Source organism: Mya arenaria, chromosome 17 (genome assembly GCF_026914265.1).
Source record: "Mya arenaria isolate MELC-2E11 chromosome 17, ASM2691426v1".
Lineage (NCBI taxonomy): Eukaryota > Metazoa > Mollusca > Bivalvia > Myida > Myidae > Mya > Mya arenaria.
Genome location: NC_069138.1, coordinates 9,574,944 through 9,601,216, shown reverse-complemented (window position 1 = coordinate 9,601,216; position 26,273 = coordinate 9,574,944). Strand labels below are relative to the sequence as shown.

The following is a 26,273-nucleotide window of genomic DNA, read 5'->3' as shown; positions in this document are numbered from 1 at the left end:
GAGTTTGGTCATATACCGTGGACATCGTGAATCTTTTTGAATGTCAATATGTTTCTTAATATGTTACCCTGTTACTCCAAGTCTGCAATTAGAATTAACGTCATTGAAAATGTTTCCGGAACTCAAAGTTGTTTCTTATGGCTGAACAGGACCCTTTCATTATTTTTGTTGTTGAATTATATAAAATAACACAAACTAGTACTCAATATGTCCTGTAACCGTACCAGCTATGAGCACCTGTCGGGAATGATTGCGCGTTTGCTTGAAGATGGGTCGGAAGTGACATCAGATCTGGAAGAATTGAGTCGCCTCATGAAGCTGGAGCGTCTCACTCCGCCTGCTCAGCCCATGAAAGATCACGTGCCTCAATCCGCTTCCGAGAAGCTTGCGCATGCGCAGTGGACCATGCTTAAGGTATATTAGATAGTTTATCATCAATAACTGATAAATAAAAAAACAACAACAACAAATGCTCGAGGCTGAAGGCTTGCTTAAGAAGAACAGTCAAAACTCGCTATATCGAAGTCGTTTGAACCTCGTTTGAAAATACTTCGGCATTTGTCTATCATTATTGTTGTTTTCATAACACATACTTATGGGGTTAAATAACTGAAAAATAAATTCCCTACCTTCCCACCCCTCAAAGTGTGGGTCGGGAAATGCAAAACAAATTTTAAACTGTGACCAAAGAATGGTTGAATATCAAAGAACACCGGCCAAAGTTTCTAAATAATGTAAGTAAATATTGGTTTGAAAAAGTTGCCTTGTGCATAGCCAATTATTTTGACATTTAAGGATATGATAGCTATAGTCGAACCCCGTTGGCTCGAATTCGCTTGGGTCGAAATCCTCATTGGCTCGAATTGGATGTCAAGGGCCGATTTCTTCATACTGAATGTAAGCGTTCCCGCTTGGCTCGAATTTTCCGAGGCTCGAAGTAATGTTCGCAGGTTGCAGGAAGTTAGAGCAAACGGGGTTCGACTGTATATATTTCGTTCCTATCAACACCTGTTGTTTGTACGATATTATTTTCATATCAATATTTCACCGCATTCCATCTCAGAAACCACCACTTCCGGTAGTAGAGTCGGAGCAAACGCAGCTGGAAGACGGTTCCCCACTGCCACCGGAACAAACGGCCGCGGTTCCGGACATCCTGCGACTGGCGGCCCAACTGGAGGCGGCGGGCGTCGGGCTCCCCCGGGAAGAGTTCGTCCGAATGTCTCTAGCGCTGAGGGACTTGGTGAACATGTACCCTAATGTACAGGTAAAATAGAATAGGAATATTATGTAATATTGTTATATCTGAAACGTCGAATTACGTCATTAGTATTATTTCTTCTATGTAAAATTTAAAAATGTTAACCAGAATTTCTTTGATTATTGCATTTTTGATTTTCTTTCATGCTTTTTCATGAGTTTTATCACTAAGAATAACAGCATTGTACTATTTTTCACTGCAAAATTGGGAGTGAAAAATCAACTTTAGGACTACTATTAAAAACAATTATAGTAATTTCACTTGATCAAATTTGAGTACCTCACGTTTAAACCAGTAAATTTTGTCCAAAAATAAATTGATATTAAAAAAAAAGATTGCATACGTTTGAATAATTATTTTTTGAAAATAAACGTTACTTACCGTTTATTAGGAGAAATGCTAATCCCATGTACTACACGATGTTTTGAACATTTTACCAATCATGTTCGAGTCCCTTGAAACTGCAGTTTTTAACGACTAACATTTGGTACTTGAAGGATTCATTCGCTTCTTTATCATCAAAATATCACATAATAAACTAAAGTCGAAACCCGTTGGCTCGAGCTCCCATGGACCGGCGAAAATACCTCGAGCCTCGAAAAATTCGTGCCAAGCGGGAATGCTTACCTTCAAAATAAAGAAATCGGCCCGTTACATCTAGTTTGAGCCAACTTGGAATTCGAGCCAAAAGGTTCGAGCCAAGCGGGTGCAAGCCATGCGTGTTGGAGCCAACGTGGAATTCGAGGTAAGCGGGTTTGAGCCATGCGGGTTCGAGCGAACGGGTTTTGACTGCATGTTCTAATTATTACTCCTACCAATGAATTATTCAGTCATTGTTCTTTTTCTCATTCCAGCACCTTAGATTCTGGGGAAAAGTGCTCGGTACCACCGGAAGTTTCTACGTAGCGGAAGGCGAATTTCATGAGGGCGATTATGAAGATGATTCCAGTGGCACGCACGAAGATGCTGAAGAAGAAGAGAGCGATCTTCGGGTTGGTAGAGCTCGTTCTTTAAGCTTTATTTTTACTTCAAACATGTACATTTTTTTTTTGCTTTCAATCGAAATTGAACGTAACAGAACAGAACATTTATATGTGTTAAGCATTACAAGTTCATTGTCATTATGAGCCTTATTTTTAACATTTATAATTATAATTTGTGTAAGTAATTTATTCCCGAATAGTTAATTAATCTATTAAACGGAATAAAGAAAATACAATTATATACAATAATGAATAAAAGTAATCACACTTCTTCATTTTTGCAGGAAGAAGACAGTAGTTTGTTTGAGGGTAAGATCGTAGTCCATAGGTATTTGCGTAAAGTGAGTCTAAGTCGTTTTATGTAATGTTTTTGATTCTGGTTTGGCAGACAAACCGTGAAAAATATCATGTTTACCTCAATGGTATAATGAAGTAAAGTGAGTCTGAGTCGGTTATGTAACGCTTTTGAGTCTGGTTTGGCAGAAAAACCGTAGACAACACCATGTTTACCTCAATAGTATAATAAAGTAAAGTGAGTCTGAGTAGGTTTATATAATGTTTTTGAGTCTGATTTGGCAAATAGCGGGGAAACCGTAGAAACCGTAGAAAACACCATGTTTAGCTCAACAGCAGAATGAAGTAAAGCGAGTCTGAGTAGGTTTATGCAATGTTTTTGAGTCTGGAAGTTGGCGGAGAAACCGTAGAAAACACCATATTTACATCAAGAGTAGAATTAAGTAAATTGAGTATGAGTCGGTTTATGTAATGGTTTTGAGTCTGGTTTGGCAGATTGCAGACAACCCGTAGAAAACATCATGTTTACCTCAAGAGTTAAATGAAGTAAAGTGAGACTGAGTAGGTTTAGGTGATATTTTTGAGTCTGATTTTGGCAGATGGCGAAGAAACCGAAGAAAACACCATGTTAAGCTCAAGAGCAGAATGGAGTAAATGGAGTTTGAGTAGGTTTATGCAATGTTTTTGAGTCTGATTTGGCAGATGGCGGTGAAACCGTAGAAAACACCGTTTTTACCTCAATAGTAGAATAAAGTAAAGTGAGTCCGAGTGGGTTTATGCAATGTTTTTGAGTCTGATTTGGAAGATGGCGGAGAAACCGCAGAAACCGTAGAAAACACCATATTTAACTCAATAGTAGAATGAAATTAAGTGAGTCGGAGTAGGTTTATGCAAAATATATGAGTCTGATCTGGAAGATGGCGGAGAAATCAAAGAAAACGCCATGTTTACCTCAATTTCAGAATAAAGTTAAGTGAGTCTGAGTAGGTTTATGTTAGAATTATGAGTCTGATCTGGAAGATGGCGGAGAGATCAAAGAAAATACCATGTTTTTTGCCACATGTTTATCTCATAAGAATAATAAACTATATGTGTCCAATAAATGATGACGCCCTCTTAAGACTTATTTGGGTTTTGTTTTAGTTCAAATTGGCGAGAACAAAAATGTTACTGAATGGTGCATACCTTCGACGAATCTGATGTCTACATATGTGCAAAGCGAGAATATGGAACTTTAGTTCTAGACATTAGACTCTCAAATCTCACTTAAACCGCCTCATACTTACTTTACGTGTACATCCAAAACGACGTCTTTAACATCAGATTCTCAAATCTCGCTTAAACCGCCTCAGACTCACTTAATGTGTACGTCCAAGAAAGAAACGACGATTGAGAAAGTATGGAAACGTTAAGTGGACACCCAAATGTCCAGATTTCGTTCATATTGATATAGAGTGCTCGCTTGACGTTTCCAGTTTTTATACGGGATTATTCCTTATTTCAACCAATAGAAAGAAGACTCAAATCACAGTTTGTGTTCTATCGAAATGTAAAGCATAATATTTAACTTTTTTTCAAATGACTTGCTATGTTATCGAGTTGGTGAGGCCCGATCCCTTTGCATGCGTGAATGAATAATGTTTAAATAATATGTTATATTATGTTATTATGTCTCCACTACACCACCCTTCCACTATTTCAGACATTATGATACCCGAGGACCTCAAGCTCGCTTACCGCCCTCCACCCAAGATTCCCTGCGAGGTTGCGGGCACCGGGCTTAACAAGAAAGTCTATTACGTCACTTCCGAACGTAAGTGACGTCATACAGGTTTGCATCTAAAACTTAGGTGTCAAATGTTAATTTGTTCTCATGTTTGCTACTTGTATCGTACGGGATATGTGTTGATGTTTATCTTCCAGCGGTTGTTGGTTCGATCCACACCAGGGGGACTTAGTCATGGCCTCCATAAATGAACATCTTCAATCCTGGCATTCGGAACTCCTCGGCCATTTTCCATCGAAAACAACCTCGGATGTACGAAAGATCACTCAAACCGAATTCATCGCAATGGTAACCTCTAACCGACATTGCAATCTTAACGGCTTAATATTTCACGTCATCTATAATTTGCGAACGCTGTCATTTTCTGAAAATTATTAATCCGAAATAATGGTATTTCGAAAAATTATTTTGGGTCTCTTCGATTTCGGATTAACGGTGTTCAACTGTATATGGACGGTTTACAATGTCAGAAATCTTATTATTCAATTACGCTTTGAGTAGAACGCGTAGTAATTTCCATTTAGCAGTTAAAGTCAATGACTTTTCTCTTTGGAACCATTATTATATATGCAATAAAATACTTCAGTATAAATTAATTTAGACTTGTTTATACAAATTACACGTTAAAACACTACAATTAGTTTATACTGTTAGTTATTTTTTTACGAACTACTCCTACTGATGTACCGGCATACATCCGATGTGGTTTTAGATGGAAAATGACCGAGGAGTTCCGAATGCTATCTAGGAAACGGACTCGAACGTGATTCAATACGATATCAGGTTTCGTCAGAATGAAGCTAAAATAAATAAGCATAAACTGAATGAATTTCAAACCAGCAGCAATGATATGGTGCATTCTTACAAAAAAGTCATCTATGCAAAATATATGTCATTTTTTTCAGCCGGTCTGCCCTGGATACGCCTGCCACATGTGACCCCGGTGCAAATCCAGGTTGCCAGGAAAATCCGGAAATATGTAACTGGTGACCTTGATGCCCAGGTGTGATGTCCTTTAATTATTTTGACGTTACGGGTGACCTCGTGTCGTGTACATTTCGTCCGCTAACTTCGTCATTAACATGCATATAGGATACAGTATTCGAAAACATTGATAATTTGGTAACGTTAAATTGTTAAACTACAAGCTGCCATACAGCAAACTATTTCTTTCTTTTTTTGTGTTTCTTCCAGGTGGTCTCCAACCCGCCATTTCCGGGCACTGAGCGGAACTTCCTGCGCGCCCAAATTGCCCGAATTACAGCCAGCACACAGGTTTCTCCTCTTGGATACTACAGGTATTGCTTCTCAGCTCAGCTCAACTCAACTCAACTCAATTCAGCTCAGCTCAGCTCAGCTCAACTCAATTCAGCTCAGCTCAACTCCATTCAGCTCAGCTAAACTCACTTCAGCTCAGCTCAGCTCAGCTCAACTTAACTCAAATCAACTCAAAACACTCTTTATTCAAACCAGTTCGTCTCTTCAAAAATACAAGGGTAACAGTCTACAAGACAACTTCAATCGGAACTCGTTATGTCGAACTCTTTTATCTCGAATTTCGGGTTTTGTCGAACTTTTTGCAAAAGTATTTGCAAAAGTGTCGTGTTAAATTATGCACTTCTGTTGTATTTCTGTTATGTCGAATGTCCGTTATCTCGAAGTAGTCCCGAGGGCCCAACGACTTCGACATAGCGAGTTTTGACTGTATTATAAAATGTATTAATAGCAGTTATCGTGAGCTGGCACGGCTGCTATCCCGTATAAAACATAAATGAAACGATCTGGCCACCTTAATTACATCCAATCAAACGCAAAGAGTACCTTGTGTCCGATATAATAACACAGAGAGTATATTTTTCCAATATACCTGCTCAATATATCCGAAACATCTGCAAAGAAAGTTAATTTTATCCGATACATCTGCACTGAGAGCTCATTTTATCCGATACATCTGCACAGAGAGTTCATTATATCCGATACGCCTGCACAGCGAGTTCCTTTTATCCAATACATGTGCACAGCGAGTTCATTTTATCCGATACATCTGCACAAAGAGTTCATTTTATCCGATTTTATCCGAAACATCTGCACAGAGAGTTCATTTCATCCGATACATCTGCACAGCGAGTTCACTTTTTCCGATACATCTGCACAGCGAGTTCATTGTATCCGATAAATCTACATAGCGAAATCATTTTATCCGATACATCTGCACAGTGAGTTCTATTTATCCGATAGATCTGCAAAGCAAGTTCATTTTATCCAAATCATCTGCACAGCAACTTCATTTTATCCGATACGTCTGCAAAGCGAGTTCATTTGATCTGAAACATCTACTTTATTTAAAACATGTGCACACAGAGTTCATTCTATCCGATACACCTGCAGAGCGCGTTCGGTTTATCTTAACCATCAGCTTTTTTATCCGATACATCTGCACAGCGCATTCAGTTTATCTAAAACATCCGCTTTTTTATCCGATACATATGCACAGAGAGTAGACCAATTTATCCCATACATCTACATCGACTGTATCAATATGTTTAAGGTTTGATGACGAGGGAGAGGAGGAGGAGGAGCACGCGGAGGAAGCAGGTGAGATCACGTGATTGCGTAAACATTATTCAAAAAATAGTTTATAAACCTCATAGAACCCTTTCGTTTTCCTTCATCCATTATTGATATAAATATAATATTATAATAAAAACAATATATTTCATTAAAATACAGCTAAAAAAAGTAAGTTCCGTTTGTCGTCTGCTAATTTTGAACATACTGTACTTACAAGGAGGCGGAAGAGCGAACATTATCGAGGACCTGGAGTTTGAGGGTATCTCTGTCAAGGACCTGGCTGACGGCGGGCTACAGGCGTGGGTTCACCATTCTCCGGGTATCTTGCCACAGGTAAGGCGTATTTGCACTGAGTCTACTATCATATCACCATCATCTCTATCAAGGACCTGGTTGACGACGGGCTACAGGCGTGGGTTCACCATTCTCCGGGTATCTTGCCACAGGTAAGGCGTATTTGTACTGAGTCTACTGTCATATCACCATCATCTCTATCAAGGACCTGGTTGACGGCGGTCTACAGGCGTGGGTTCACCATTCTCCGGGTATCTTGTCACAGGTAAAGCATATTTACAATGAGTCTACTGTCATTATAGTCATATAAAGCCATTTAATCTTTTAAACGGGGACCTGACCCAGCGAAGACGAAATGTATGCATGGGCGCGGAGGTTGATGAGGAGAACTATTGAGATGAAGGCCTGGCATTCTAAAGCAAATAGGTCGTATTAGTTTCGCTCCTTCTCTTTTCGTGGGGTGGAAAATGAGGTGGAACTTTGCACAGGTTGAACACGGTGCAGCCGAAGTTCGAAAATACAGGAAGGAAGGAGCTAACAGAATAAGGAGTAAAAATATGCAAAGATGAAAGGCCAAAATAATGTCATTATTTTAAGCTACTTAAAATGATTTTAATTGCAGGGTCGAACGACATGGTGGAACCCGGCTCAGCCTAAGGGCGAGTATAATGGGGAAGAGGAAGAAGACGAAGATGAGGAGGAGGAGCGGAACGAGCCGGACGAACCGGAACCGGAAGTGGGGCCGCCCCTCTTGACACCACTAGCGGAGGACGAGAGTAAGTGGTCTTTGCTCTTCCTTTGTCTATAACTCTGCGTTCACCAACAAAAGTTGATAGTGATTAAGTGCTTAATTCCACCGAACTAGTGTTGGTAGTAATTATCATATACGATGTCCAGTCTTCGTCGTCTTCGTCGTCGTCATCATCATCATCATCATCATCATCATCATCATCATCATCATCATCATCATCATCATCATCATCATCATCATCATCATCATCATTATCATCATCATCATCATCATTCATCATTGAACACCAAATTTATATCGTACTAAAATGGCGTCTATTTTCCGATTCCGATGAATAATTTAAATGAAACATTTAAACATGTAAACAGGTTGTCGACGTGATATATACGTTACGGGGTAAGTAGGTGACCCGATATGGGATATACGGGGCGCAGGAAACAATATTCGGGTGAGAGCGAAGCTTTGTTTCCTTTGCCCCGTATATCCCATATCGGGTCACCTACTAACCCCGTTACTTATAATTTTGATTCTGATAAGACTATTCCTCATTACAGACGTTGGAATCAGTCCTCCCTGGATTGCGTGTCTAAGCTCCAAATTTGTTCCCGAGTACGCCGTCGCCGTCCTCCAGTCTAATGTGTGGAAGGGAGCGTACGCTTTTGCCACTGAGAAAGGGAGGTAAGTAGGTTACATTAAACTAATTTTCATCGGGTTTCTTTATCAGTAGGTTACTTTATACTGGTTTTCAGTGGGTTTCTTTATCAGTAGGTTACTTTATATTGGTTTTCAGTGGGTTTCTTTATCGAAAGATTACATTAAACTATTTGTCAGTGGGTTTCTTTATCAGTAGGTTACTTTATACTGGTTTTCAGTGGGTTTCTTTATCAAAAGGTTACATTAAACTATTTTTCAGTGTGTTTCTTTATCAGTAGGTTCCATACTATTTGAGTAGGTTTCTTTATTAGTAGGTTACATCATACTATCTCTGTTGGTTTCTTTTTATCATTAGGTTTTTTCTTTTTTACATTATACGTTTCTTTGCGTTTCTTTATCAAAAGGGTTACATTAAACTTTTTTCAGTGGGTTTCTTTATCAGTAGGTTACATTGTTCTATTTCAGTAGCTATTTTTATCACTCGGTAACACAGCGATCAAACTCAATGACGTCATCTAGTTGACGTAGATTAATATGTTTATAATATATAGATCACACATCTACAAGCAATAAATACCACATTATAGATTTATCTGCATTCCACCTAGTGCAAAACAGCCGTTTTCAACTCTACTGACGTGACATCATACCAAGTATCATTGCACAATTTTAAAATGACGTCATAAAACAAAATACAATTAATAGTTGAATTCAATTAAATGCATGTTATCATTAAATATAAAATATGTCTTTTAACTTATTTCAACCGCTTATGTATTTATAAAAAAAGGTTTATTAGTACTGCGTTTCAATCCGGGAGGTTGTATTCGACTCTCTTGGATTTCCAGCATCTGCAAAAATCCATTCGCGTCGGAAACAAACTCTCGGGTCAAAACGCAGTACTAAAACCCCTATTATATTCTCAATATAACAGGTACTTCGACAACTTTTACGTGGGTTGGGGCGTCAAGAACCTTGATGGCGCCTTTGAGCCAGATCTTCCGGAGGCACCACTTCCGGAATTTCCAAGCGGACCGGAAGTTACAGAAATTGACGACCCATCACCGGAAGAGGAGGCGGCCGTCAGGGCGGCGCTACAGGTTACTCATGCTCATATGATTCTTGATTTATAAATGTTGAAATTAATTTATCTCTTTGAATTCTAATTCTTTACAAAACTATTTGAAATACAACCTTTATTTTCAAACATTAAGACCTAGGCTTAATCATTAAGAATTTCAACTTTCGCGGGTGTTTTATGGTCCGCCTACTGCCACTCATCAGATACAAAATCCCTGCGTAAGATTTTACGTCGACAATGCGGCAGCCAATTAGGTTGTAATCAGTCAGTTAGATGACTTAATGCTTAAGATCGTGTGTTAAAAGACATAGTTTGCATGTCGAACGAAAACTTAAAAAGTATAGTCCCCCTATTGCCAATTATTTGAATCCCTTTGGAATGTTTAACTTATGAAATGAATACATATGTGTACCTAATAAGTGTTTCGGAAAAAGTATCTTGCCATCAACACAATGTGCATTCAATAACAAACAAAACTTGGCACATAAGAGGTTGTTGTTGTTTTTTGTTTTGTTTTAATGCATTATTATGCTAAACTCGTTGCACTAAATGATCAATACAAAAATAAGGCATATGATTTGTGTATAAATAAAAAAAATATGTTAGCGATATTTTGGCGCTTTTTAAACTGGGGATTTTGTGACCACGTAGCTTTTAATTACAAAAAACAACAAACTATTTATAAAGGCTAATATGTTTAAACTGTACACAAATCATATGCCTGTTTTTATTTTGAACATCAAATGAGTTGAACAAAAAAATGCATTAAAATTTAGAAAAAATATCATTTTTTTGCATCAACCAAAATTCTTTCTTACATATGATTTTGTATTCTATTTACAATTCTAGAAAGAAATAACGAATTTTTAGTGTGAAAATAAGTCATATATTGCGTGATTAATGTCATAATCGGGGATAGGAACGCAGTTGGGCTGGCTAAATTACGCATGGAGTCCTCCAAAAACTTTAACCAGCCCAACTGCGTTCATATCCCGATAATTACATCTTTCACGTAATTCATTCCTTAATTTTCCTTGGCAACAGTTACTTCCTCAATTGATTTAAAGTCCAATAACTCGTTGTGTGGGTGCACTTACAACTTAATTAATGTCCCTACAATGTCCCATACATGTTTTTCAGGAGAAGAACTGGAAGCGGAATTTGAACAAAGTATTGGCGACGACGACGACGACATTGTGGATGACGAAGGTGATGGCGGAGACCAGTTTGATTAATATAGACTATTAAAGTGTACTAATATTCCGTCCAAAGTGTAGCTTTTAATTTTTTCTCCTTCTGAATTAGTGACTACATGTGTTTATGATTTTTGAACATAGAATACCCCTCTAGAAATCTATTCTATTTTTGTGTTTGTATTCGAGTGTTGGCCAATGACAATGACCATTCATGTCAATAAACATAAATAAACATAAGATGCAAGATAAAATAATCTTTATTTAAAGTCGGGTATATGTTGAAAAGAAACATTAGTTAATGAGCTATTTTCCAAAATGGAGACATATTAAGAAAAGAAATCCACCTGAGTGTTACTTTGCTTCATAAATATCACTCCGCCCCAGCAGTACAACTATTCGGACAGTAACAAGCCCTTTTTGAAGCCTGACAAACTGTATTGTGTTTGTTTTTGTAGAGCGCTAATGTGCTTATGAAGCCAAACTGAAATAAAGTGACATAATTGTACGTGTATTATATGTAGCTCAACCTTAAAGCTGCACTCTCACAGATTGAACGTTTTGACAACTTTTTAATTTTTTGTCTTGGAACGAGCCAATTTTTGTGAAAATGCATCGATACCAGTTATATAAGACTGATGACAAAAAATTAGATCGCAGATTTTTATATTTAATTTCAAAAATTGATGTTTTATGCATTTTTCTTAAACCGTTAGTAACACTCTTAGCCATAAAACATTAACTTTCGGACGGAAATATGAAATTATGCGATTTAATCTTTTGCCAGCAGTCTTTTATCACTGGTTTGCAGATATTTACGTAAAAATGAGCTCATTCCAAGGCAAAAAAAAGTTGTCAAAACGATGAATCTGTGAACTTCATTCCACTGAAGGAAAACATTCCCGATTGGCTCGAATTTAGTGAGACTCGAGGTATTTTCCTCGTTCCCTCGGAGTTCGAGTCAACGGGGTTCGTGTTATACTTTGTGTTATTTAAAATGGTGTAGGAAAAGAATAGTTATCTTTTGATTTAAGTCTTCATTTTAAGACAAATGTTTTCTTCCGACGTAGCATCTATGACGTAATATATCACGTGGTATACACACACTGTTACTGCCACCTGTGTATGATAGAGTCCGACAGCCGTTTGCGGGAATATCCGACACAAGAACATTCACCTTACCGACCATATACTGCGAACTTCAGAGAAATAAGATAAGATTTACCACTAATATTATTAAATATTCCAAAAAGGATGAAAAAATGTCGAAAAGAATGGTTCTTATGAAGGATATCGAGTTTAGTTTGAAAGAAATGAGCAAACAACTCGGTATGTCTACCTTATGAGACTAAAGCAGACCACAGTAAATCTTTTAGCATTCACCAATCATTTAATATTTTGCACTTTCTGCTATTAAATACACAATAGTGTTATCAGTAATTAATAGTTTCCATTAATGCATTATTATGTAAGTAAAAGGTTTACCAGTCAAAATCGAAATTGTTATACATGTGTATGTATTGATTATAAATAAGAGTGTCACTTTTAGTTTGAAATGAGTTAATTTTCTTTCATAATTTTAATATCAAATGTTTCCTCAAAGTATCTGCAGAAAAGGGAAACAATTTCGCTTGAATTTTTTAAATAACATTTATTAAAATAAGACACACACAAATAAGCACCACGACAATTTACCACGGCCAGAATGAAAAGCCTGTGTCACAAACAAATCGCAGAAATATTTGGTTATCAGCTAAGACAGGAAGTCCAAAATTGTCCTCTGTCCATACCGCACGCGTGGTGGAAGTGACGTCATATCCATACATAAATAGCACTTCTCTCGAAATCTTTACCGCTCCTGCGCACTGTCGGCTACTTCCGGATGCGTCCACACAATATGGCTGACATACCCGCCCACAATTATCGTATGCGGAAATTATCACTTCCGTATCGGCGGCGGCGCGCGGCCTCTTGACGCCGACGAACGCTAAAGAAGCGTCCATGCTTAAGTCTTTCCGGAAGTGAGTGATATGCTTGAACGCGCCGTCATAGTTCAGCCCATTCGACTCCACAAACACACGGCGCGATATATCAGTCATATTTTGTTTTGTACAAATGTCATACACAGGTACAGTTTTATTTCCAGTTTTATCATTATTTTTTAAGTAAACCTGTACAGGTATATACGACCATAGTGTCTCATCCGCCTTTCCGTTGATTAGAAAAGTGTTCACGTATTGAGAGTTTACGTTATCCGCTTGACACTTGACGACAGCGGCGTGGTCCACCGCACTTTCGAACGTCTCCTGTATCGCCTGACTGCGAACGCTCCGTGCGTGGCGGACACCAGAACCTCCATTCATTGGAAGGCCGTTGGCTAAAAATGTCGGCTCTGGGTCGAAAATTGAGGCGGAGATGCATTTGGGCTCCGGACCGGAAGTATCACATCGGATATAATCGGAGCCGCAGTCCGGAATTTGCCGGGTACACGTCGGCGGGCGTTCGTATTTGTAAACGTTGTCGGTAAACACATTACTCAGTCCGTGGCGGTTGAGAAGCGCTCCGAAACCGGAAGAATCATTATAGTGTTGACCTGCCGGGATTTTTTATTTATCCATCGGGTAGTCAGTCGTGGGATCGACTCCCCGACGCTTCTGCAACCCGCGAAATATCTCCCACAGTAAGTCCACGTACGAATGAAGTAGATAGAACACCGGGTCGTAGGCCGCCAGTCGCGGAGGAGCCATCTGACCGCCCACCCACAGGTGAACGTGGTTATGATGTTCCTCCAGATTATTATTATCCTTGTGCGTAGGGCGTCGTGATATTCTCCTGGCGGAACGCATTGTGTATGTACGTCCAGTTCATCATCGTCCCTTCCGTGCCGAAGAATCGTAACAAACTGCACGTGTGTTTAGCCTCCGTTGATACGGACGTTTGGTAGCAGTGAATAGTTTGGTGAATACTGTTAGAGGGTTAGATGCGAATTGGGGATGTGAAATGTTGATCTATAGAGTAGTGAAGGCCAATTTTGGCATTTTCTGTTTTTAAAAAATATTATATGCTACTGTTTCTGCTGAAGAGGTAATATTTTGCTACTGTTTCTTTTATTTTGGGCATTTTTTTCGAATTCGAATCTGCGCCTAGGCGTCAAACCTGTTGTCTGCTAGTCGGTGTTTATCAATCTCGTACGCAGTATTCTCCCTTGAAAAGCAGAATGGACATATGCATACGACTGGAAATGTTCGCCACGTCAGACCCAGTTACTTTGTTGTCTAAGATTTTAGTATTGATACCCAGATGGTCAATAAAGCGTGGACCTACAAATACTTCCAGACCCATTCATTCCAGTTGTGTAGATTCTTTTCATAATTAGGGTCCCATGGTCATTATTGCCCTGACTTTTTTGGGAGCTAAATAAAACAATTGGGTGCATGAGGTTTTGGTTATTTTTGGGGGGAAACCTAAGTTTGGGTATCCTAGAGGGCACTAAAAAAATGGTTCAAAACTTTTCATTAATAAATTCACTGGAGCCGTCAACTTTGGAGGGCGTTTTTAACCACCTAGAGGTCGACCCCAGAAAAATGTAAGACGGCTATGGTCTTAGATAAATACGTATTTTCACATTTACTAATCCAACAAAAATCGTACCAGAAGTTTTTTACCGGACACGAATCGGTCAAAAATCTCGACTACCGCTATTTTACATGTAAATATAGAAGCGTCCTGGTTTGAATTTTTTCTTGCAGCTTTATTTTTTGAGCAGTGCTTCTGAAATTTGGTCAGATTTTAGAATAATCTATGCCTGTTTTAACGCAAAAAGATTTATGGACGTATCTTTGTTCGTTTGACCGTACGTGATCGTGGGGCAATACCAGTGTGCGAAAAGGTGCTCTCTTACGCGTCCGCGCGATCTGTTTTTGTTAATTACTTTTTTTTACTTAAGAGGTATCTTATTGAAACTTGGACAGGCGCCTTTGAAAAAAAAAACACGTCCAACGGTGTACGACACTTTGGGGTCACCGAGTGCGTTCGTCCGAACGTGCACATATGGCTATTTTTAAGTGACTCAAAACCACAACATATTAATTCATTTGCTCATTATGTCAGATTTTATATAAAATAAACAGCCTGGCAAGGTATTTGGGCACGACAAAAACGAATCTGAAAACAGAATTGAGCTAGCTCAAATATTAAAAAAGTTAGAAATTTTGAACGCAACTTATTTTAGCACTCACCCCAACAAAAGATTACGGTACAACGAAAAAGATATCGAAAAACGGTTTTCAGATTTGAATTCAGCTTCAAAAATAACCCCAGTACGAGCACTAACGTTAGTCCCTACACCTCTTGTTCATTGTTTTTTTGTTGTTGTTTTTGTATAATTTTCCGCTGTACAAAATTGGGGATCAATTTTTGGACTTTAATATCGCCAAAGACTTTGATACAGGGGTAAATAAATGCGCCGAGGATGAATATGAAGTCCATTTTTTCATATCATGGAAAATAAAAAAAGTAATATGGGTCAGAGCGAAAATAACCACTTTTCTGACACCACTGACCCCATAAGTTCAGGTGGAAAGGATGCAGATATCGCAAAACGGATTTCGGATTCGTGTTCGGCATCAAATCTAACTAATTAGAACAGCTTTTCAACAAATTCCATTTTTTGGGGGCTTACCCCAGAAATTGTTGAAATTTTGGGGTTAAAATTTTGGATTTTAATATCGACTGATACTTTGATATATTGGGTAAATTTGTGCGCTGAGCACGAAACTGAAAACCGTTTTTCGATATTGCAAATATTAAGAAAGTTATTAAGGTTAAAGCAAATTAAAGGGACATTTAACCCATTTTGGGGTTGAATTTTTTACTACAATACCGACTTTTATTATCATTTCTAGTGGTAAATTATGCGCTGAGCAAGAATCTGAAAACCGTTTTTCGATATCATAAATAATAAAAAAGTTATGAAAAGTTAAACGATTTTGAACGCAAATTAAAGGGGCCCTTTAACAAATTTTGTTTTTTTAAGTTTTGGACTAAATACCACATATATATATGTTTTCTGGGCTACTTTTGGACGCCGAATTCAAATCTGCAATCTGTTTTTCGATATCTGAAATAATAAAAAAGTTTACACGGTTAAAGCGTTTTAAAGGTGCTCTTTAATACATTTTGGGGTTGAAATCTTGGACTAAAACAGCAAGTGTTTATATGTTTTCTGGGGGTATTTCCTGACGCCGAATTCAAATCTGAAAACCGTTTTTCGATTGATCAAATAATAAAAAAGTCAGAACTCGGTACTACTTTGGGGTTGGTTAATATCGCCCTGACCCGAAAAAAAATAATTAGGTCGTTGGGGTTTTGATTTTTTTTGCTGGAAACCTTGGTACGGATATTCTAGATGGAACTGTATCAAAAATTGTTGATAACTTTTTTTCTACATGAAGTAATAGAAGCGTTTATCTTCGGAGGACGATATTAACCACTTATAGGTCGAACCCAATAAAAAAACTATACGACTATGGAGCTAAAAAAATGCGTATTTTCACTCGTACAAAGCATCCAAAAAAAACACCAGTAGTTTTTTTCCCCGCAAAAATCGGTCAAAAATCTTGGTACAAAGGGATATCCCCAACCACCAAGCATCGCCAGCTCGTCAGCCCCAATTTACCCAAGTCTGGGGTTACCACCTTAGACCCCTCGAACCTCGGTTTTTCTTGTTCAGTAATACGTGAAACAAAATCTAACACCAATGTGACGGGGTTGCGGCCCCTGACTACCGAGATTATCGCCCTTTTGCTAACCCTAATGCGTTATTAACCAATTAGGGTTAGGGTTAACTCCTAAAAAGCACGGAAACTTCCAAGAGCGCAATGAGAAACCGGGTTACTCCGCTAACTTTTGCCAAATGTCAGTCGCCTTCGGAAAATGACGGCCTAAAGGCTGGCTAAGGTCATCTTGGGGTCATTTTGGCCAAATGGGGGTTTTGGTAACCCTAAGTAGACCACTCTTGGTGACATAAAGACACTAGGAGTGCCGGAAGTGCACTAAAACACCATTATTATTGATTTACTAAAGAGAAAACCACATTTCTTTCTGTCTCCGGCGGCAGGAAATTTACTAGCCACACCCTGCAGGGGGTGGGGCTAGGGTGTAAGTGCGCGGCAAATCACAAACCATTCAGCTTCAAAACCTGATAAAGATGGAAAGGAGCCAATGGTCTAAGATGGTATAACCATGTTTTGGTTCACTTCCATATGCTTAAAAATAATAAATATAAACAGTCACTTCCGAATTGGTGTAATTCGCCCTATTAGAGTTTATTCCGGATACATGTTTTTACCCCACCTGGCAACCGGTATTTACATGTGCGCGGTAATTTTAATCTTTTCTCAATGTCTCATGCCTTAAAAGGACCTCTCATGGTTTGTAAAATGCACTTTTTACGGATAATATAACGAAATAAAGTGTGGCAACTCATTTGCAGTTTTAAAACTAAGATTCTTAAAGCTTGAACCTTTCAGCAAATGTTTATATTTGTTCAAACTTAGTATTTTTAGCGTGCGAAGCGTAGAGTGATTGGTTGATGGACAGTATCACTTGATCCTACTAATTTATTCAATAAAAGTTAAAATATCAGTTAGCTACAAATGGTATAGTAAAGCTCTATTGACGGAGTGTTTAAGACGTATTTTTCTATTTGTTCTTCATTGTACCGGTGCTGGATCCCCCCCACACACACACTTCAACAAGAACGTACCCCCACCAACACTTAAACAAGAACGTACCCCTACACCAACACTTCGACAAGAACGTACCCCCCACCAACACTTCAACAAGAACGTACCCCCACCAACACTTCAACATGAGCGTACCCCCAACCAACACTTCAACAAGAACATACCCCCCACCAACACTTCAACAAGAACATACCTCCACCAACACTTCAACAAGAACGTACCCCCACCAACACTTCAACAAGAACATACCCCCACCAACACTTCAACAAGAACGTACCCCCACCAACACTTCAACAAGAACGTACCCCCCACCAACACTTCAACAAGAACGTACCCCCCACCAACACTTCAACAAGAACGTACCCCCCACCAACACTTCAACAAGAACGTACCCCCAACACTTCAACAAGAACGTACCTCCCACCAACACTTCAACAAGAACGTACCCCTCACCAACACTTCAACAAGAACGTACCCCCACCAACACTTCAACAAGAACGTACCCCCTCACCAACACTTCAACAAGAACGTACCCCCACCAACACTTCAACAAGAACGTACCCCCACCAACACTTCAACAAGAACGTACCCCCACCAACACTTCAACAAGAACGTTCCCCTCACCAACACTTCAACAAGAACGTACCCCCACCAACACTTCAACAAGAACGTACCCCCCACCAACACATCAACAAGAACGTACCCCCTCACCAACACTTCAACAAGAACGTACCCCCCACACCAACACTTCAACAAGAACGTACCCCCCACCAACACTTCAACAAGAACGTACCCCCACCAACACTTCAACATGAGCGTACCCCCAACCAACACTTCAACAAGAACATACCCCCACCAACACTTCAACAAGAACATACCTCCACCAACACTTCAACAAGAACGTACCCCCACCAACACTTCAACAAGAACATACCCCCACCAACACTTCAACAAAAACGTACCCCCACCAACACTTCAACAAGAACGTACCCCCCACCAACACTTCAACAAGAACGTACCCCCCACCAACACTTCAACAAGAACGTACCCCCCACCAACACTTCAACAAGAACGTACCCCCAACAACACTTCAACAAGAACGTACCTCCCACCAACACTTCAACAAGAACGTACCCCTCACCAACACTTCAACAAGAACGTACCCCCACCAACACTTCAACAAGAACGTACCCCCTCACCAACACTTCAACAAGAACGTACCCCCCACCAACACTTCAACAAGAACGTACCCCCACCAACACTTCAACAAGAACGTACCCCCACCAACACTTCAACAAGAACGTACCCCTCACCAACACTTCAACAAGAACGTACCCCACCAACACTTCAACAAGAACGTACCCCCACCAACACTTCAACAAGAACGTACCCCCTCACCAACACTTCAACAAGAACGTACCCCCCACACCAACACTTCAACAAGAACGTACCCCTCACCAACACTTCAACAAGAACGTACCCCCACCAACACTTCAACAAGAACGTACCCCCACCAACACTTCAACAAGAACGTACCCCCACCAACACTTCAACAAGAACGTACCCCTCACCACACTTCAACAAGAACGTACCCCCACCAACACTTCAACAAGAACGTACCCCCCACCAACACATCAACAAGAACGTACCCCCTCACCAACACTTCAACAAGAACGTACCCCCCACCAACACTTCAACAAGAACGTACCCCCAACCAACACTTCAACAAGAACGTACCCCCCACCAACACTTCAACATGAACATACCCCCACCAACACTTCAACAAGAACGTACCCCCACCAACACTTCAACAAGAACGTACTCCCTCATCAACACTTCAACAAGAACGTACCCCCACCAACACTTCAACATGAGCGTACCCCCAACCAACACTTCAACAAGAACATACCCCCCCCCCCAACACTTCAACAAGAACATACCTCCACCAACACTTCAACAAGAACGTACCCCCACCAACACTTCAACAAGAACATACCTCCACCAACACTTCAACAAGAACGTACCCCCACCAACACTTCAACAAGAACGTACCCCCACCAACACTTCAACAAGAACGTACCCCCCACCAACACTTCAACAAGAACGTACCCCCCCAACACTTCAACAAGAACGTACCCCCAACAACACTTCAACAAGAACGTACCTCCCACCAACACTTCAACAAGAACGTACCCCTCACCAACACTTCAACAAGAACGTACCCCCACCAACACTTCAACAAGAACGTACCCCCTCACCAACACTTCAACAAGAACGTACCCCCCACCAACACTTCAACAAGAACGTACCCCCACCAACACTTCAACAAGAACGTAACCCCACCAACACTTCAACAAGAACGTACCCCTCACCAACACTTCAACAAGAACGTACCCCACCAACACTTCAACAAGAACGTACCCACCACCAACACATCAACAAGAACGTACCCCCTCACCAACACTTCAACAAGAACGTACCCCCCACACCAACACTTCAACAAGAACATACCCCTCACCAACACTTCAACAAGAACGTACCCCCCACCAACACTTCAACATGAACATACCCCCACCAACACTTCAACAAGAACGTACACCCACCAACACTTCAACAAGAACGTACTCCCTCACCAACACTTCAACAAGAACGTACCCCCACCAACACTTCAACAAGAACGTACCCTCACCAATAAGTCAACAAGAACGTACCCCCCACCAACACTTCAACAAGAACGTACCCCCCCACCCACCAACACTTTAACAAGAACGTACCCCCCACCAATACTTCAACAAGAACGTCCCCCCCACCAACACTTCAACAAGAACGTACACCCACCAACACTTCAACAAGAACGTCCCCCCCACCAACACTTCAACAAGAACGTACCCCCACCAACACTTCAACAAGAACGTACCCCCACCAACACTTCAACAAGAACGTACCCCTCACCAACACTTCAACAAGAACGTACCCTCACCAACACTTCAACAAGAACGTACCCCCCACCAACACTTCAACAAGAACGTACCCCTCACCAACACTTCAACAAGAACGTACCCCACCCCCCAACAACACTTCAACAAGAACGTACCCCCCACCAACACTTCAACAAGAACCTACCCCACACCAACACTTCAACAAGAACGTACCCCACCAACACTTCAACAAGAACGTACCCCACCAACACTTCAACAAGAACGTACCCCCCACCAATACTTCAACAAGAACGTCCCCCCCCACCAACACTTCAACAAGAACGTACCCCCCACAATACTTCAACAAGAACGTCCCCCCCCACCAACACTTCAACAAGAACGTACACCCACCAACACTTCAACAAGAACGTCACCTCCCACCAACACTTCAACAAGAACGTCCCCCCCAACAACACTTCAACAAGAACGTACCCCCCACACCAACACTTCAACAAGAACGTACCCCCTCACCAACACTTCAACAAGAACGTACCCCCCACCAACACTTTAACAAGAACGTACCCCCACCAACACTTCAACAAGAACGTACCCCCACCAACACTTCAACAAGAACGTACCCCTCACCAACACTTCAACAATAACGTACCCCCACCAACACTTCAACAAGAACGTACCCCCCACCAACACATCAACAAGAACGTACCCCCTCACCAACACTTCAACAAGAACGTACCCCCCACACCAACACTTCAACAAGAACGTACCCCCAACCAACACTTCAACAAGAACGTACCCCCCACCAACACTTCAACATGAACATACCCCCACCAACACTTCAACAAGAACGTACCCCCACCAACACTTCAACAAGAACGTACTCCCTCATCAACACTTCAACAAGAACGTACCCCCACCAACACTTCAACATGAGCGTACCCCCAACCAACACTTCAACAAGAACATACCCCCCCCCCCCAACACTTCAACAAGAACATACCTCCACCAACACTTCAACAAGAACGTACCCCACCAACACTTCAACAAGAACATACCTCCACCAACACTTCAACAAGAACGTACCCCCACCAACACTTCAACAAGAACGTACCCCCACCAACACTTCAACAAGAACGTACCCCCCACCAACACTTCAACAAGAACGTACCCCCCACCAACACTTCAACAAGAACGTACCCCACCAACACTTCAACAAGAACGTACCCCCCACCAACACTTCAACAAGAACGTACCCCTCACCAACACTTCAACAAGAACGTACCCCCACCAACACTTCAACAAGAACGTACCCCCTCACCAACACTTCAACAAGAACGTACCCCCCACCAACACTTCAACAAGAACGTACCCCCACCAACACTTCAACAAGAACGTAACCCCACCAACACTTCAACAAGAACGTACCCCTCACCAACACTTCAACAAGAACGTACCCCCACCAACACTTCAACAAGAACGTACCCACCACCAACACATCAACAAGAACGTACCCCCTCACCAACACTTCAACAAGAACGTACCCCCACACCAACACTTCAACAAGAACGTACCCCTCACCAACACTTCAACAAGAACGTACCCCCCACCAACACTTCAACATGAACATACCCCCACCAACACTTCAACAAGAACGTACACCCACCAACACTTCAACAAGAACGTACTCCCTCACCAACACTTCAACAAGAACGTTCCCCCCACCAACACTTCAACAAGAACGTACCCTCACCAATAAGTCAACAAGAACGTACCCCCCACCAACACTTCAACAAGAACGTACCCCCCCACCCACCAACACTTTAACAAGAACGTACCCCCCACCAATACTTCAACAAGAACGTACCCCCACCAACACTTCAACAAGAACGTACCCCCCACCAACACTTCAACAAGAACGTCCCCCCCACCAACACTTCAACAAGAACGTACCCCCACCAACACTTCAACAAGAACGTACCCCCACCAACACTTCAACAAGAACGTACCCCTCACCAACACTTCAACAAGAACGTACCCTCACCAACACTTCAACAAGAACGTACCCCCCACCAACACTTCAACAAGAACGTACCCCTCACCACACTTCAACAAGAACGTACCCCACCCCCAACAACACTTCAACAAGAACGTACCCCCACCAACACTTCAACAAGAACCTACCCCACACCAACACTTAAATAAGAACGTACCCCCACCAACACTTCAACAAGAACGTACCCCACCAACACTTCAACAAGAACGTACCCCCCACCAATACTTCAACAAGAACGTCCCCCCCCACCAACACTTCAACAAGAACGTACCCCCCACCAACACTTCAACAAGAACGTCCCCCCCCACCAACACTTCAACAAGAACGTACACCCACCAACACTTCAACAAGAACGTCACCTCCCACCAACACTTCAACAAGAACGTCCCCCCAACAACACTTCAACAAGAACGTACCTCCCACCAACACTTCAACAAGAACGTACCCCTCACCAACACTTCAACAAGAACGTACCCCACCAACACTTCAACAAGAACGTACCCCCTCACCAACACTTCAACAAGAACGTACCCCCACCAACACTTCAACAAGAACGTACCCCCACCAACACTTCAACAAGAACGTACTCCCACCAACACTTCAACAAGAACGTACCCCTCACCAACACTTCAACAAGAACGTACCCCCACCAACACTTCAACAAGAACGTACCCCCCACCAACACTTCAACAAGAACGTACCCCCTCACCAACACTTCAACAAGAACGTACCCCGCACACCAACACTTCAACAAGAACGTACCCCTCACCAACACTTCAACAAGAACGTACCCCCCACACCAACACTTCAACAAGAACGTACCCCCTCACCAACACTTCAACAAGAACGTACCCCCACCAACACTTCAACAAGAACGTACCCCCACCAACACTTCAACAAGAACGTACCCCCACCAACACTTCAGAATGTACCCCTCACCAACACTTCAACAAGAACGTACCCCCACCAACACTTCAACAAGAACGTACCCCCCACCAACACTTCAACAAGAACGTACCCCTCACCAACACTTCAACAAGAACGTACCCCCCACCAACACTTCAACAAGAACGTACCCCCCACCAACACTTCAACAAGAACGTACCCCCACCAACACTTCAACATGAACATACCCCCCACCAACACTTCAACAAGAACGTACCCCCACCAACACTTCAACAAGAACGTACTCCCTCATCAACACTTCAACAAGAACGTACCCCCACCAACACTTCAACATGAGCGTACCCCCAACCAACACTTCAACAAGAACATACCCCCCCCCCAACACTTCAACAAGAACATACCTCCACCAACACTTCAACAAGAACGTACCCCCACCAACACTTCAACAAGAACATACCCCCACCAACACTTCAACAAGAACGTACCCCCACCAACACTTCAACAAGAACGTACCCCCACCAACACTTCAACAAGAACGTACCCCCACCAACACTTCAACAAGAACGTACCCCCCACCAACACTTCAACAAGAACGTACCCCCACCAACACTTCAACAAGAACGTACCCCCCCAACACTTCAACAAGAACGTACCCCTCACCAACACTTCAACAAGAATGTACCCCTCACCAACACTTCAACAAGAACGTACCCCCACCAACACTTCAACAAGAACGTACCCACCACCAACACATCAACAAGAACGTACCCCCTCACCAACACTTCAACAAGAACGTACCCCCCACACCAACACTTCAACAAGAACGTACCCCTCACCAACACTTCAACAAGAACGTACCCCCCACCAACACTTCAACATGAACATACCCCCACCAACACTTCAACAAGAACGTACACCCACCAACACTTCAACAAGAACGTACTCCCTCACCAACACTTCAACAAGAACGTTCCCCCCACCAACACTTCAACAAGAACGTACCCTCACCAATAAGTCAACAAGAACGTACCCCCCACCAACACTTCAACAAGAACGTACCCCCCCCACCCACCAACACTTTAACAAGAACGTACCCCCCACCAATACTTCAACAAGAACGTCCCCCCCCACCAACACTTCAACAAGAACGTACACCCACCAACACTTCAACAAGAACGTACCCCCCACCAACACTTCAACAAGAACGTACCCCCACCAACACTTCAACAAGAACGTACCCCCACCAACACTTCAACAAGAACGTACCCCTCACCAACACTTCAACAAGAACGTACCCCCACCAACACTTCAACAAGAACGTACCCCCCACCAACACTTCAACAAGAACGTACCCCTCACCAACACTTCAACAAGAACGTACCCCACCCCCCAACAACACTTCAACAAGAACGTACCCCCCACCAACACTTCAACAAGAACCTACCCCACACCAACACTTAAATAAGAACGTACCCCCACCAACACTTCAACAAGAACGTACCCCACCAACACTTCAACAAGAACGTACCCCCCACCAATACTTCAACAAGAACGTCCCCCCCCCACCAACACTTCAACAAGAACGTACCCCCCACCAACACTTCAACAAGAACGTCCCCCCCCACCAACACTTCAACAAGAACGTACACCCACCAACACTTCAACAAGAACGTCACCTCCCACCAACACTTCAACAAGAACGTCCCCCCAACAACACTTCAACAAGAACGTACCTCCCACCAACACTTCAACAAGAACGTACCCCTCACCAACACTTCAACAAGAACGTACCCCCACCAACACTTCAACAAGAACGTACCCCCCTCACCAACACTTCAACAAGAACGTACCCCCACCAACACTTCAACAAGAACGTACCCCCACCAACACTTCAACAAGAACGTACCCCCACCAACACTTCAACAAGAACGTACCCCTCACCAACACTTCAACAAGAACGTACCCCCACCAACACTTCAACAAGAACGTACCCCCCACCAACACTTCAACAAGAACGTACCCCCTCACCAACACTTCAACAAGAACGTACCCCGCACACCAACACTTCAACAAGAACGTACCCCTCACCAACACTTCAACAAGAACGTACCCCCCACCAACACTTCAACATGAACATACCCCCACCAACACTTCAACAAGAACGTACACCCACCAACACTTCAACAAGAACGTACCCCCTCACCAACACTTCAACAAGAACGTTCCCCCCACCAACACTTCAACAAGAACGTACCCTCACCAACACTTCAACAAGAACGTACCCCCCACCAACACTTCAACAAGAACGTACCCCCCCACCAACACTTCAACAAGAACGTACCCCCCACCAACACTTCAACAAGAACGTACCCCCCACCAACACTTCAATAAGAACGTACCCCCACCAACACTTCAACAAGAACGTACCCCACCAACACTTCAACAAGAACGTACCCCCCACCAACACTTCAACAAGAACGTACCCCCCCCCACCAACACTTCAACAAGAACGTACCCCCCACCAATACTTCAACAAGAACGTCCCCCCACCAACACTTCAACAAGAACGTACACCCACCAACACTTCAACAAGAACGTCCCCCCCACCAACACTTCAACAAGAACGTACCCCCCCCACCAACACTTCAACAAGAACGTACACCCACCAACACTTCAACAAGAACGTACCCCCACCAACACTTCAACAAGAACGTACCCCCCACCAACACTTCAACAAGAACGTACCCCTCCCACCCACCAACAC

At 42.1% G+C, this 26,273-nt stretch overlaps 1 protein-coding gene and 1 pseudogene across 1 annotated transcript in view; one reads left to right on the top strand and one right to left on the bottom strand.

Annotated features, from left to right (window-relative positions):
* LOC128223178 (radial spoke head protein 6 homolog A-like) overlaps positions 1–10,923 on the top strand; it is an 11,908-nt gene extending 985 nt beyond the window's left edge. The window contains exons 3-15 of the mRNA XM_052932470.1: positions 228–414; positions 1,064–1,267; positions 2,116–2,253; positions 2,529–2,553; positions 4,241–4,351; positions 5,230–5,327; positions 5,519–5,622; positions 6,873–6,919; positions 7,113–7,228; positions 7,812–7,965; positions 8,495–8,618; positions 9,529–9,694; positions 10,816–10,923. Of these exons, the coding sequence (XP_052788430.1) occupies positions 228–414; positions 1,064–1,267; positions 2,116–2,253; positions 2,529–2,553; positions 4,241–4,351; positions 5,230–5,327; positions 5,519–5,622; positions 6,873–6,919; positions 7,113–7,228; positions 7,812–7,965; positions 8,495–8,618; positions 9,529–9,694; positions 10,816–10,923 (1,582 nt within the window). The remainder of the gene's footprint in view (positions 1–227; positions 415–1,063; positions 1,268–2,115; positions 2,254–2,528; positions 2,554–4,240; positions 4,352–5,229; positions 5,328–5,518; positions 5,623–6,872; positions 6,920–7,112; positions 7,229–7,811; positions 7,966–8,494; positions 8,619–9,528; positions 9,695–10,815) is intronic.
* Positions 10,924–12,280: 1,357 nt separating this feature from the next.
* Positions 12,281–17,054, bottom strand: LOC128223177 (uncharacterized; annotated as a pseudogene).
* Positions 17,055–26,273: the final 9,219 nt, after the last annotated feature.